Source organism: Corvus hawaiiensis, chromosome 18 (genome assembly GCF_020740725.1).
Source record: "Corvus hawaiiensis isolate bCorHaw1 chromosome 18, bCorHaw1.pri.cur, whole genome shotgun sequence".
NCBI lineage: Eukaryota > Metazoa > Chordata > Aves > Passeriformes > Corvidae > Corvus > Corvus hawaiiensis.
The window spans coordinates 6,350,575-6,363,090 of NC_063230.1; the positions used below are offsets into that span (position 1 = coordinate 6,350,575).

General features: G+C 40.2%; 1 protein-coding gene across 2 annotated transcripts; it reads right to left on the reverse strand.

Moving 5' to 3' along the window:
• Positions 1-1,832: 1,832 nt before the first annotated feature.
• LOC125335133 (solute carrier family 2, facilitated glucose transporter member 11-like) lies at positions 1,833-11,354 on the reverse strand. Of its 2 annotated transcripts, XM_048322465.1 has the most exons (12): positions 9,942-11,354; positions 8,941-9,039; positions 8,343-8,503; positions 6,221-6,345; positions 5,833-5,962; positions 5,111-5,259; positions 4,365-4,552; positions 4,109-4,219; positions 3,493-3,594; positions 3,254-3,329; positions 2,449-2,576; positions 1,833-2,111 (listed from the first exon to the last, which is right to left on the reverse strand). In XM_048322465.1, the coding sequence occupies exons 1-12, from the start codon at positions 9,963-9,965 to the stop codon at positions 1,905-1,907; spliced, it is 1,500 nt and encodes a 499-aa protein (XP_048178422.1). In that variant the 5' UTR covers positions 9,966-11,354; the 3' UTR covers positions 1,833-1,904. The 2 variants fall into 2 exon arrangements, with proteins under 2 accessions (XP_048178422.1, XP_048178423.1); XM_048322466.1 differs by lacking the exons at positions 8,941-9,039; positions 9,942-11,354 and adding an exon at positions 7,082-7,214 and having other exon boundaries at positions 8,343-8,429.
• Between the last annotated feature and the right edge of the window lie 1,162 nt (positions 11,355-12,516).

The window sequence follows — 12,516 nt, forward strand, 5'->3', positions numbered from 1 at the left end:
GTGCAGACCTTTCCTGAACCATGACTAAGTCATGACAAAGATGCCTAAAAATCAGGGTCTTGATTTTCCACTGTGGTGAGCACTGGATGCTGCATGCTCAGAGAAGGCTTGTTTTCAACTTGCTCCTTTGTTGTGCAAATAGTTCCATAACAGTCATAACTCCTGAGAGACAGGAAATCCACTGGCTTTCTGACACGAGCAGCTTTTATCCAGAGTGGAGGGAGTGTGTGGCAGAGATGGGATCATTTCTCACTGCTGCCTAGAAGAGCCTTACATGAGAGAAGTGATTTAGAGGGGTCATATGGCATTTGGTAGGGGGTGTTCACAGCAAGATATGTGGGGAAAGCAGGCTGAAAATGCTAATGGGGGTAAAATAAATGGTTTGATGATCTCTCCATGTTAAAAGTGATGGGTGTCTTTATGCCCAGTAGTTTCTGAGTTAAGAGCTTTTGTACTGAGTCCATTTTCCCCAGGCAGCAGAAAAGAGGGAGAACTTTCTATAGCTTGCACTAAATGCTTGTATTGAATGGTGTAATTGAAGCAAATGCTTTTAAATGGTGAAAACTTCTGTATGAACATGCTGAAGCTGATTGTGTTCAAGGTCAGGTTGACTGGGCCCTGAGCAACCTGACCTAATGGGTGGCATCCCTGCCCATGGCAGGGGGTTGGAACCAGATGATCTTTAAGGTCACTTCCAACCCAATCCATTCTTTCATTGTGTGGTGTATGTTGATTTTAAGCCAGTTCCTTCACTGTAGTACCCTTGCTGTAGGAGGTCAGCAAATAAAAAGTCAGGAGATGAAATTACTGTGTCAGTGTTCATTTACAGCCCACGTTTGTGGACTGTGTTTCCTGTATGCATTCTGAAAATAATGAAAACCCTAAAAAAGACCAGAAATAAAATCTAGTTTACAAAAAGCCTTTTCAGGGTATGTTTCCTAAGCCAAAGCATTAAAAACAAACCCAAGTGACACCTCCATCTTTAAGGAGAGAAACTGTAGTTTGTAATATTGATTCATTTTTTCTTTGGTGGTTGGAGAAAAGCAGGTGGTATGATCCAAAGTGTTTAATTACAAATCATACTATCCTTGTTATTGGTCACTTGGAAAAACTTAGACTATTTCCAATGAAATTCACAACCTATTTTTACTGCTGGGTACAATAATCAGTCGTTTTTCCCAACTTGCTTACATAACAAGAAAAACATTTCCAAAACAAACTCTTTCTTCTGTGAAAACATCTGATGTAATTCCCAGAAGCCAATGCACCAGGTTGGAAATCAGTTCCTTAGACACCAAAGATGCTGTCGAGAGTCTGCTTTATTTTATAGCAGCCATTTTACCTCTTTTGCATGCAAGAATATCTCTGTTTGGCAGGTCCTTCTCCCTGCCTGGAGTTACTAGGATGTTCTCCACTGAGATTTCCATTACATCTCCAGGATTGTTGCACATCAAATTTCACTTTCAATATTTTTTCTCTGTCATCATGCTGAAACCTGTTTTCTGAATTTGAGGTGCTATGTTTTTAGTCTGCATCTGCTTGGGTCACCCTAAACCATGTATTTAGCTTTTCCTCTGCGTCCCTGTCAGCCAAATATTTTAGACCTCTGTGTTTCTCCAGCCTCATGACTGATGGTCATTGAGCCTTCTTGATTCTACTTTACCTTGGTTTGTCATCTTAAATTATTTTACTTCATCTTTTGTATTTCTGATACTCTTCTCTGAGCTGTTTGCCAGCAGCTTCCTGCTTATGATGTACTTAGTGTTACTCTAGCATAGTGAGTTTCATATCTATCTTAAAAAAGAAAAAATAGATGAGACAGAAGAGCTTGCAGTCTGTTTTTAATGTTTCCTTTTTACTTCTGTTGCAACATTGTTTCCTGTACAAATTTCTTCTCTGAACTTTCAGAGCTTGGTGCAAGACACCTGTTCCTTAGGAAAGTTATTTTCAGTGACAGATGTTTCTTTTTTCCCAAAGTTCAGCTTGTTGAATTCTGCTTTTATTTCCATGATTGACTTTCCCTTGGTCTCAGGAAGATATAGGTAGATGAAAATTGCTGATAAAGCAAGGATTCCCAAAAAGATAAGGAAGCAGAAGGGTCCAAGGTTATCCTGCAAGCAGAAATGCGAAACAATGTAAGGAAAACAAGAAAATCATTTCTATTTCTCTGCCCTTTAGTGCAAGCCTGTCTCTTAGAAGTTCAAATTCAAAGGTGTGGTCAATACACAATCCAGGACAGGTATCAAACCAGGAGTTTCCACTGGTCATGTTTGACCTGAGTCCAACTGCTGCTCCTCTGACAGGCCTGGGGAATTTCTGAGTGGGTTTGGTGTTTGGACAGAGCTCTAAGCTTTGCATGGCATTACAGTTTATTGCTATTATTTTGCCCCCTGTCAGCATTCAGAAATAGATTAGCCTGGAAAGAGGGATCCTGTTAGAGTCACTTACAACAATTACTGGAAAAATCATCCCAAGTACGAACAGTCCCATCCAGTTGATGCAGCCAACAATCAGAAAGGCTGATGGTCTGTATGACTGGCTGAAGATTTCAACCATCACAGATACAGTGGCTCCAGCTGAAAAAGCAAGGTCAAACACACACCAGGTTTATTCATTTCCTTGCTTCTGCTGAAGTTCCTCCCAATGGCAGTGGAAGAGATGACAGACAGGCAGAAGAGGTGGCCTGTTGGCAGGTGGCCTCTGGTATGAGGGTGAAAGACCTTGATTCCGGAAATGGAATACAGCAGTTAATTTAGGTTCCTCTTGTACGTACTGGACTCCTTTTTCTGGTATCAGTGGATCTGTGCCATTCCATATTGCATTGGTAGTTGTTATTGGTGCAGTAATTTATAAAACCGTCTTCCCTTTTGGATCCTATGGCCATTTTCACCTGGAGTATGTTGGTAGGCATAAGCTTAACTTGTTAAATTATCGAAGATGATTACTATAACATACCTGGCAATGCCTAGAATCCTGTTTTTAGCTGAGTGATTTAGAAATTGTTTTGAAATTTCTATCTCACATCCTTTGGAGAAGACGATACTGTGTTTTAAATTATTTAGGTCATGTGATCAGCAATAAAATTTGAGGCATCTGTATCCTTTTACTGTGTCCCACTTGTATGTGTCTGCCCTTCCCTCTTTAATTTTCAGAACTCTTTTAGCAAGGCACTAGTCTGTTCTTCCTCTGCCAGTTGTGTTGCCAACCAATACAATACAAAAGTTCCTCCCAGCAAAACCCCTGATGTACTCACATGGTCCAGTTCCATAGAAGACAACGAACAGAAAGATCAAGATAACGCTGAAGTAATGCATCCAGAAAAATCGATGCTAGAAGTGAGAAACCAGCGATATCAAACCATTACACACACGGCAGAATAGCAGGGCTCTGTATTTTCTGCCGCTGGCTGAAGTTTTTATACATACTCTGCAAGTTAAGACCAGAAAGGTGGGCTGGTGCTCAGGAAGTGGCCAGAGAGCTGCTGGCTCTTACCTGCAGTGACAGGGTCATGGTAAGCAGTGCTAGCACAGAACACATCAGCGTGTATCCGCCCCATAGCAGCACCTTCCGCCCAAACCGGTCTATAAGGGTGCTCTGAAAAGCAGAAAACATGGATCATAAATCCCAGTTCTCAAAGGAAATAATTCCTCCTCTCTCCATGTCTTCTTTGAGGAAGATTTGTCTACGTAATAGCCGTAGATCAATGTCATTTGAGAGTCTCTTAATTCCTAACAAATTTGATTCATTTCTTCAAAAAGGAATTCATTATTAATTAAGCTGTGTTTATTAGTCAATCCTAGGCTGTCATTAGACAGTTCCCTCTCTTACATGCTGGCATATGTCAAATTGTGCACACATACATACACACATCTAACCCAGAACATCAGAAAATTATTATTTTGCAGGAAAAAAAGTGAGTCCAAAGATATACACTCGTGCAAATAATTTGGGAAAAAAGCTTCTTTTTATTCTGCATGTGGTTTTGCAGAAGCAGGAAGGTGTGGCTTAGGTTATGCAAAATTTCCCTGAGCCTGGTTATAAGAAAGAAAAAGCAGAGTTGTTGACCACATTAAATTTTTCCTTCAAATGCAACTCTGAAAAGACTTACACACAGTATAGAGGATAAGCACTCACACAACCCAACTCCCAGGGACACGTATGGGATAAGGTATTCTTCAAATTTGGCTGTGTGGAACACTTCAAAAGAATAGAAGTATATCTGAAAAATGCAAAGAGGAAATGCACCTGTGAAAAAAGTGTATCAGTTGAGATACAGTTCTAAGCTGGTTAATAACATTGACTTTGAGGGGTTTGTAATGCTGCCTAGCGTTGTCTCTTGTTCTGGGGATAAGAGAGCACTCAACTGCATTGATTCCACAGAGCTGCAGTGTGGTCATGACAGTCATCAAAATGTAAAGTTGCCAGCGCAGAGATCGTTCTTTTATTACTTCAAGGACACGCAAGGTTTTTGTGCTCGCCATTGCACCCTTCTCCTTCATAATGTCATCAATTTCTGCTTGGTGGTCTCCTTCCCCCCAGAGCTTCCTGATGGCTGTAGGGGAGAAAGAAGGAAGTGAATTATTCTACCAGGATAGCTCCTTCAGGAGTGGTTGCATTAAACCCTTTAGTCTGCCTGTCCATTGGTGTAGGTGCTGGTGCTGGTGCTGCTTGTGCCATCTGGTTGCTGCAGGGGCAGTGGGCAATTGGAAGGATTCTGTCTCTCTGGTTGTCAGCATAGCACAGATTTCTAATGTGGAGTTTACTTAACTGTAAACAAAGTAAATATTTAAGTACATTTTATTTAATAATACAAAAAAAGAGCACTGCCACATCATTTCCTTTAAAGAAATAAAGCAGTGCCCACCAAGGTGGGAAATGTTAGACATGCTGATACACATCTATGTTTCTTGTCTTCATGGACTAAACGAGGCTAAGTGAGGCCCAGGTTAATACAGATGTATTGTCATAGGTACCTCAAGTGTTGTATGTGAAACTGCCTCTGCTCAATGGCACTGCAGTGTGCAGTACAGTTCTGCCCTGCCTCTTGTCTTCTGCAGAGGCTGTAACAGAGCAGATGAAGTGAAATAAGTGAGGAAAGCAGACACTCTACCTTTCCTGCAGGCTTCCTCATTACCCTTCTGTATCAGGAGGTAGGATGGTGAATCAGGGAAAAATGGGAGGGTAACCAGTTGAACCAATGCTGAAAGTCCACTAGATGCTAACAACCATGGCCACAAAGCTTCGCTTCCTAAAATCTCCCTGGAAAGTGTATGTGAAACAAAATTATGCTGAAATAATGGAACGAATGTTCAGGAAGCTTTTCTGAGTGATAACAATTGCTCAGATTCCATTCAAGGGTGCACTGGAGCTAACCCCTGAATTTTCATTTGGCAAATTTCACAAATTTGCCTATTTTTATTTCTGAAAATTTATTTTAAAATAATTATTTGCTATTTTGAAAATCTTTCTGAATATCACTGGAACCCAGGAGAATGTCTAGAGAGATGATGAGATTTATTTGACCACTGCTTGGCCACGAGACCAAAGCATCTAAGACTTTTCATGTAAGTGCAATGGATTTTGAAGGGGACGTCTCCTAGTAGAAAGAGTGTGGAAATAAGAAGAAATCAGATTATGAGAAAATAATTTTCTGCCTTCTATATTTAAAACAATGTTTCCCTTAAATATGATCAATATTTTTCTTCTGCTATAAGCTAAGTCACATTTTGGGGAGGATGAGAGTGTTTCTCAGTCACTGACTAGATGACAGAGTAAAGTTATAGAAACATTTCTACTTTTAGTGCAACCTGATAGAAAGATTGGAGAATTTACCGTAGTCCAACAACCTGTCCTGTGAGTTTTCCCAGGGTCAGAAAAACAGCAACAGTGGAGTTGGTAAACCCACGCAACTTCTTGGGTGAAATCTCTCCTACATACTGAGGATGTATATTGAGAGAAAAACCTTGAACATAGAAGAGGATAAATGACAGTTAAAATATTTAGAAAAGCTTAACTTTTTGGCCATTGTCTCATATTGTTTCCATTCACTCTGGTATTTAGATTACAATTTCTTGCAAAAGAGATGATATCTTTCACTTTCATTGAGTGCCTGGTATATTTGCTTTAAAAATCATTCTTCAAGGATGGCTGTAGAGACAACCCTGGGATGGGAAGTCAGGGGGCTGCAGGCCTTGCAGGCCATAGGGGCATGAGGACATACCTGAACCAATGCCATAGAGAAAGCGCCCGACTAGAATCATCTCAAAAGATTTGGCGGTTTTACTGAGGGCCATGAAAAGTGCAGCTACCAACATGATCAGGTTGGTGAACATCTGGCACTTTTTCCTGAAAAAAAAAAAAAAAAAGACCTTGAAAATTTAGTGTGAAATAAGAAACTCTTGTACTCTTTTGACTACTCTTGCTGTGACAGGAAGCATGGTACAGCCATTCCTACTGTTTTGAGGAATGGCTGAAATAATTTCAACTTTGGATAAAATGGTTCTTTAGAATTTTAGGATCATTTAGATTTGAATTAATTAATTTTTTATGTTAGAATTTAAAGAGTTGGAACCCTTTCTCAGCATTTTTACGGTACAAGTGGGGAAAAAGATTGAAGAACTGGCCCAGTTTGTCACCAAGATTTTTAAATGGCTGTAAGTCCTCATAAAATGTCAGGTTGTTCCCCAGAAATAGTCTGAGTCCACAGGTCCCATTCTTGAATGGCTCATACTAAAGCCACTCTTGGCTAAATGGGTGATCTGAGATGGCAGACAGAGTTTTTTAGAGGCATATTTCATTTCAAAAGTCATTCTGTGGGAATCATGGGCTGGTGTGCTCACCACCCTGGTGTCTCAAAGTCTTTTGCACTCAGATGTTTTGCTGTGACAATTGTTAGACAAGAGCCCTCTTGCACACATTAAGGATTCATAGAGACTCTGCGTTTAGGCTGTGATTCAGTGGTTAGGCTTCCATGTGTTAAATAACCCATGGGCGAAGTGCATGATCTTGTTTCCAGTCTTGGGAGACTCTCTGTGTGTGGGATCAGGCAGTGTCCCACAAGAAATTTCTTGGGGGCACTTACCTGTTAGGAAAGAACACAATTGCAGGCAGGCTAAGATGGTTTGTTGAGACCCAAATGAGGGGCCTCTGGATCAGTGTGTTGTGGAGCAGATCTTTAAGTGGATCACACCAAGAAGATATGTTTGCCAATTTCTCTGCAAATGAAATTAGTGGTGTTACACACAAGGCACCGAGAACAGACCAGACTGGTGAGTAATCCTTCCTTCATCCAGTGGGAAAGATAGTTTGGAACTGACTTTCAGTAAGATGTGATGCCTAGGTTTTAACTTTTATATTTTCCTGATTCTGTACTGCTTAGAGTGTAACTCTGAGGTTTCTTGTAGCTTGCTAAGTTCTGCTCACTTGTGCTAGGTAGACGTAACAAAGCCTCTCCAGCCCTGCTCCCCCAGGTCACCCAGACTGTCCTAGGCCCAAAAAGTATAATCCAAAGAGCTTCTAAGGGGGGGCAGCAGAGGAGAAATTACATCACTGAACTGAAGCTTTAATTGGAGAATTAACCCGGATATGCAAGTGAACCAAACCTATAAAGGTGTGAAGAACTCGTGACCTGTCATCCACCTTGGCGTCCATTTTTGGCAATAGCCTGTGGCTCCCAGGGTGTACCTTTGAAGGCCTTTCAAATAACTACCTATTTTATTCTTTTACTCCTGTCCAGTCACTGTGTCTGGGAGGCCTCTTAAGGCATCAGATGGATTGCCAAGGACAGAGAAGTCTCTTGGACATTAGTTTTGGTGCTGATTATATCTTTACAGTGAAGTTACAGGGTAATTTATTTTTTTCTCCTCTCTCCATATTTTCATTGGAGTAGATCTGAATATTTAATGTAATATCACCATCCCCAAATGAGTGTATTTAAATGGAAATCTGACTCTTCTTTGTCACATAAGGATATTTTCCAGGTGTTTGAGTAACTGCATATAATGTGTTACAACACAAGACACACAGCTCCTTTATTGGAGTTTGTAAAGCTTGGGAGGTCTTTATGAGAGTGATAGGGGACCTTGAAGAGAATATGATTCTATGCCACTGCTCCCAGAGGCATTAATCTGGTGATGTGATGATGACTGCAGCCTTTACAGAACACAGTTCCATGGGGAGGACAGATAAGTAGGACATAAGACTGCTTGGAAAAGTAGATGTGCCAGGAAACCCAATCAATTGTCTTCAACAGGGCTGCTTCAACCAAAAAGAAGAGATTTATTTGTCCACCTTGGTATTTCCCTGTATTTTCTGATAGTTGAGCTGTTACAAAAAGCACTTACTTCCTGTATTTTGTAGTCAGGTAGCCACAGCAGAGGCTTCCCAGGAGTCCTCCTATCCCATAAACAGACACAATGAACGACCACAACAGCATGATTGTCTCAGGATGGAGGGGAGAGCCATGTCGATCTATCCAGGTTTCATTAATAAACTTCCTGATGTGCTGAAAATAAAACGAGATTTGGCTGGATAATGGGTGTAAGATCTGTTCATGTTTGGCTGTTGTACTTCAGGTCAAGCCTGTGGTTCTAATATTAGACTTACTTTGAGACTTTTTTAGTAAAACAATTTTATTAAGATCACACTGAAAAATCTTCAAGTCTGTATCAGTCAGGAAACTTCCTGGCAAGTATGCTAAGAGCTCATTTTGTGCCCTCCTTTGGGTGCTTGTATACTACATGGCAAGAACTTATTCAAAACAGGAAATGCTATCCAGTTCTTTAAAGGAGAAAAAGTTCTCTACACATGTGATGTTACTGTTAGCCAAAGAAAAGGCTAAGATATATCAGCTGAATGCTCAGTAAGTTTGGGATTTATGGGAGAATGGAGGGCGCAGGCTCTCACTTTTGTGTTTTCAGCCTCAGGGAGATGGCTACTTACCACAGAAGGATAGTTGATGACAGAAATATGGAATCCATATGGGAAACTACCACCAATTCCCAGCACTAAGATCATTTGAAGTAGTCCCTGGAACTGAACCTGCAAAGCAAAAATCAAAAGCTCTATCAACTTCTCACTACTCTAGTTCTGTGCAAGGCCAGAGACTTTGTAGACTGGTCCTTCCTCTTTGTCCACTCCAGATCCTTTTAAGTTTAAACATTTTTCAGAATCTCTCTAATCTGCTGCCAAAGCACGACCATCAGCCACAGTGCCATAGCAAACAACATGCTGGTGTAAGGGTGATAATCCATCACTCTGCTTGCAAGAAGGAAAAGGAGCTTGAAAAGATGTTCTCAATAGTGCAACTCTCGCTGTAGGCCTGCAACATCTGACAGGTTGGCTGGATAAAGGTGTCAGTCCTGGATGCGGGGAAGAAGTAATCAGTTTCCTTGTCTGCAATCTACAGTAACCAATGTACACCAAACCATAATGTATGATGATACATATCATTTCTTCCCTTTTTAAGGTTATGGAATCTCTTGATGGATTATATTAACTATCTTTTGATGAAGTGAAGAAAGGAATTAATTTAAAGGTTTATGTCATGATTTCTCAGCCTTTTGCTGTACCATTAATATATTAATTATTTTAGGAAGTAATCAGAGTGCTTAATATTGTTTTCAGTAATTTAGAAGACAAAGTAAAGTAGCATAGTCAGTGGTGGAACAGCCAGAGCTGTTGTTAGATCTTAAATTAATTTAATTTAGTTTCATTTCATTTCATTTCATTTCATTTCACTTTATCTTGTTGTGTAGAAAAGGTGATGCAACGTGATCTTCATGCCCCAAGCCCCACTGCTCTTTGTGATGTTTGAACACAGAAAGGAAAGACAATCTCTGTAACAAAGGAATTAAAAAGCTTTAAAGAACCTCAATCTCTAGTATTATGTTATCTTTGTCCTTGTAAGTCAGAAGCCTGAGAAGATGTGAGCAGATACTCACCAGATTGGAGAAGAAGGCAGCCATCTCCTACGAAAGAGCTGGGGCCTGTTGCTCGCTGGCTGGTACCTGCCAAAGGAACCGAATGCTCACATTATACAAGAGCAGTATCAGTGGACTAGTCTCGTGTTACTGAAGTTAAATTTTACTTCAGAGGTTTTTGAGTTAATTACACATATTTAAGCTGTCGTACAAAGTTTAGGATTGCTGGATTAAATATTTCAACCAATGGTTATATCTAGCCCACATAAACAGGATGGTGTCTCTTGCAGGAAACCTGTATACTTCATGAACTCTGTCTTCTGCTAGGGAGACAGGGGACCAAGAAAACAATTTAAAACAGGATTTCCATCATCATAACCTGCTCAGTTTTCAATATAAGTGAGAAACATAGAGACAAAGTTCTCTCTTGGGAATCTTAAATGGAGCTTGGACAGTGAACTCCAGGACTTTGACATGTAATAGGAAAGAGCTGTCCTCTCTTCAGGTGACGGCAACTGGAGCACATCGTAACTTAATCATTACTGGAAGGAACTGAACTACTCTATGATTTTGAAGTGGGGTGCAAACTTAACAATTCTACAGTGGCACACCAGGCTTGACCACCCAAGTATTTAGTAGATGATTTTGCTTTGCTAGTAGAGACAAAGATTCATCATACACAATTTTGTCTGGCATTTCCACTAGTCAGTATAATTATTTCTGTGTCTGCAATGAAAAATAAGGTTGTTTTGAAACTGTTTTGTAACCTCCACAGCTGGATTGATGTCCGTTTCTTCTGAGAGAAAATTCTGAGGCTTTAACTTCAGTAATTCCACAATTATGAGGGTCTTGAATGTATTCAGTTGGTAAATGGCTTCGTTATTACTTGCCATTTACACGTCAGTTAAAGGAGAGGATGAAGAAATCATAAAGGGCTTACTTGATGCAAGCAGGCATATTTACTAGAAAATATTTCATATGCAAAGCATATTGCCAGATTCTATAGCTAATGTTTGAAATATAGTGTATGGCACCACCCAGCCATTTCTTCTGCCACTTTCAGGCCTCATCATGATCTTGACTTTGCTGTTGATTTGTGCTGAGAGTTCATGGAGGGACTTTTTTTCAGTTTAGGTTCTCCAGCAGATAAGCTGTTTTTCGAGCATAAATGAGACTGTCCCTTTGATGCTAAGAATTAATTTCCTTTTCTGTAAAGTTACACAAAGTTGAAGCAACATGATGTGCACCTGACAAAGGGATGAAAATTCCATGTTAGCTGCTGGTATCTGCCTTGCTCAGATGATAATTGCGGGGACACACAAAATAAGGCAATAACATGTAGATTTCAGCATGGGGCACTCTTTTTCAAATGCAGCCTGTTGCACATATTTTCTTATGTTTTACTTTACCCACTTCTACTTAGGGTATTTATACATATTGGAACTTACACTTTTGGCTCATGGACTTTAATTTAGGATTCCTACTTTGGGTAGGTTGAATCTTCCTCCCATAACTCCCTTACTGTGTAATGTCTTTTACATTTGTGGTGGTTAGTGACTGTACTGCTTGTGCGCTGTTATTGCTTAGACTGTTCTGAGGCCCCCTTTATTAGATGTGCAGTAATTAGTGCTAACAAGTAGTTAGCAGATATCTTACAGATATCCTTTAGTTAGATTTGTGCTCAGGACAGTAAATCTCACAGTATCCAGTCATTTAATCATTTATCTTGCAATTTTACAGTCATGTGACACACATACCCAAAGCTGTGCTAAGCCTTCCTTAATATATATCCATATTTTTTGTGTCCAGCTGACAGAAGTTCACTGATAAATTTTTAAAGTTTTTATATCTGGCTCAATTAGTAATTGAGATATATCTTATCTATCAGCTGATGTCTCTGGAAGAAAATGTGCATGTAGTGTTCCTGAATTGCTGTTCTCTTTGTCCATGTCACCTCCTATGCATATTTGAAACATCCCTTGACCACACTGTCCCCACAGCACAGCTCTTGCTCCACTGAGCACAGGCAGAGGGTGACCTGTGCTCCACATGGCTGTTCCACTTCATTGTCACAGTAATGTTCCATAGGGCATCGCTTGCTTCCTGGGAAGGGTCTTTTGAGAAAGGCTTTCCTAAATAACATCTAATAAATAACTGAGATCAGAGAAGTGACTCACTAGAGAGTCTCTCAGCAATGCTACACAATGCCACTCTGCTCCTGTTTCCAAAGATTTCAGGGACTGTTGTAATGGAATGGTGTTTTCAGAATGACTGGTAGGGAAAGAGAGAATTCTGTTTTGCAAAAATTTGGTATTTCTTTTCTGTATTGGTAGCTGTCTCCAGATGACTGGTAGTTTTTAATCATATTGCATGTATATGGAACACTACAAATTACTGAGTTTTCTGACTTTAGGACACTTCATGTTTTGTAGATATATAGTTCTATTTATGTAGTTGCATTTAGTGACATATCTGAAGTGTCACTCAGTCCTAGAGGCAGGAATAATGGAAGACCCCAATCATGGAAGGATATGCACACCAGCTACCCCTGAGGAGATCATGATGTGGGGAAAGAAATGCTTGTGGAAGCCAGAAG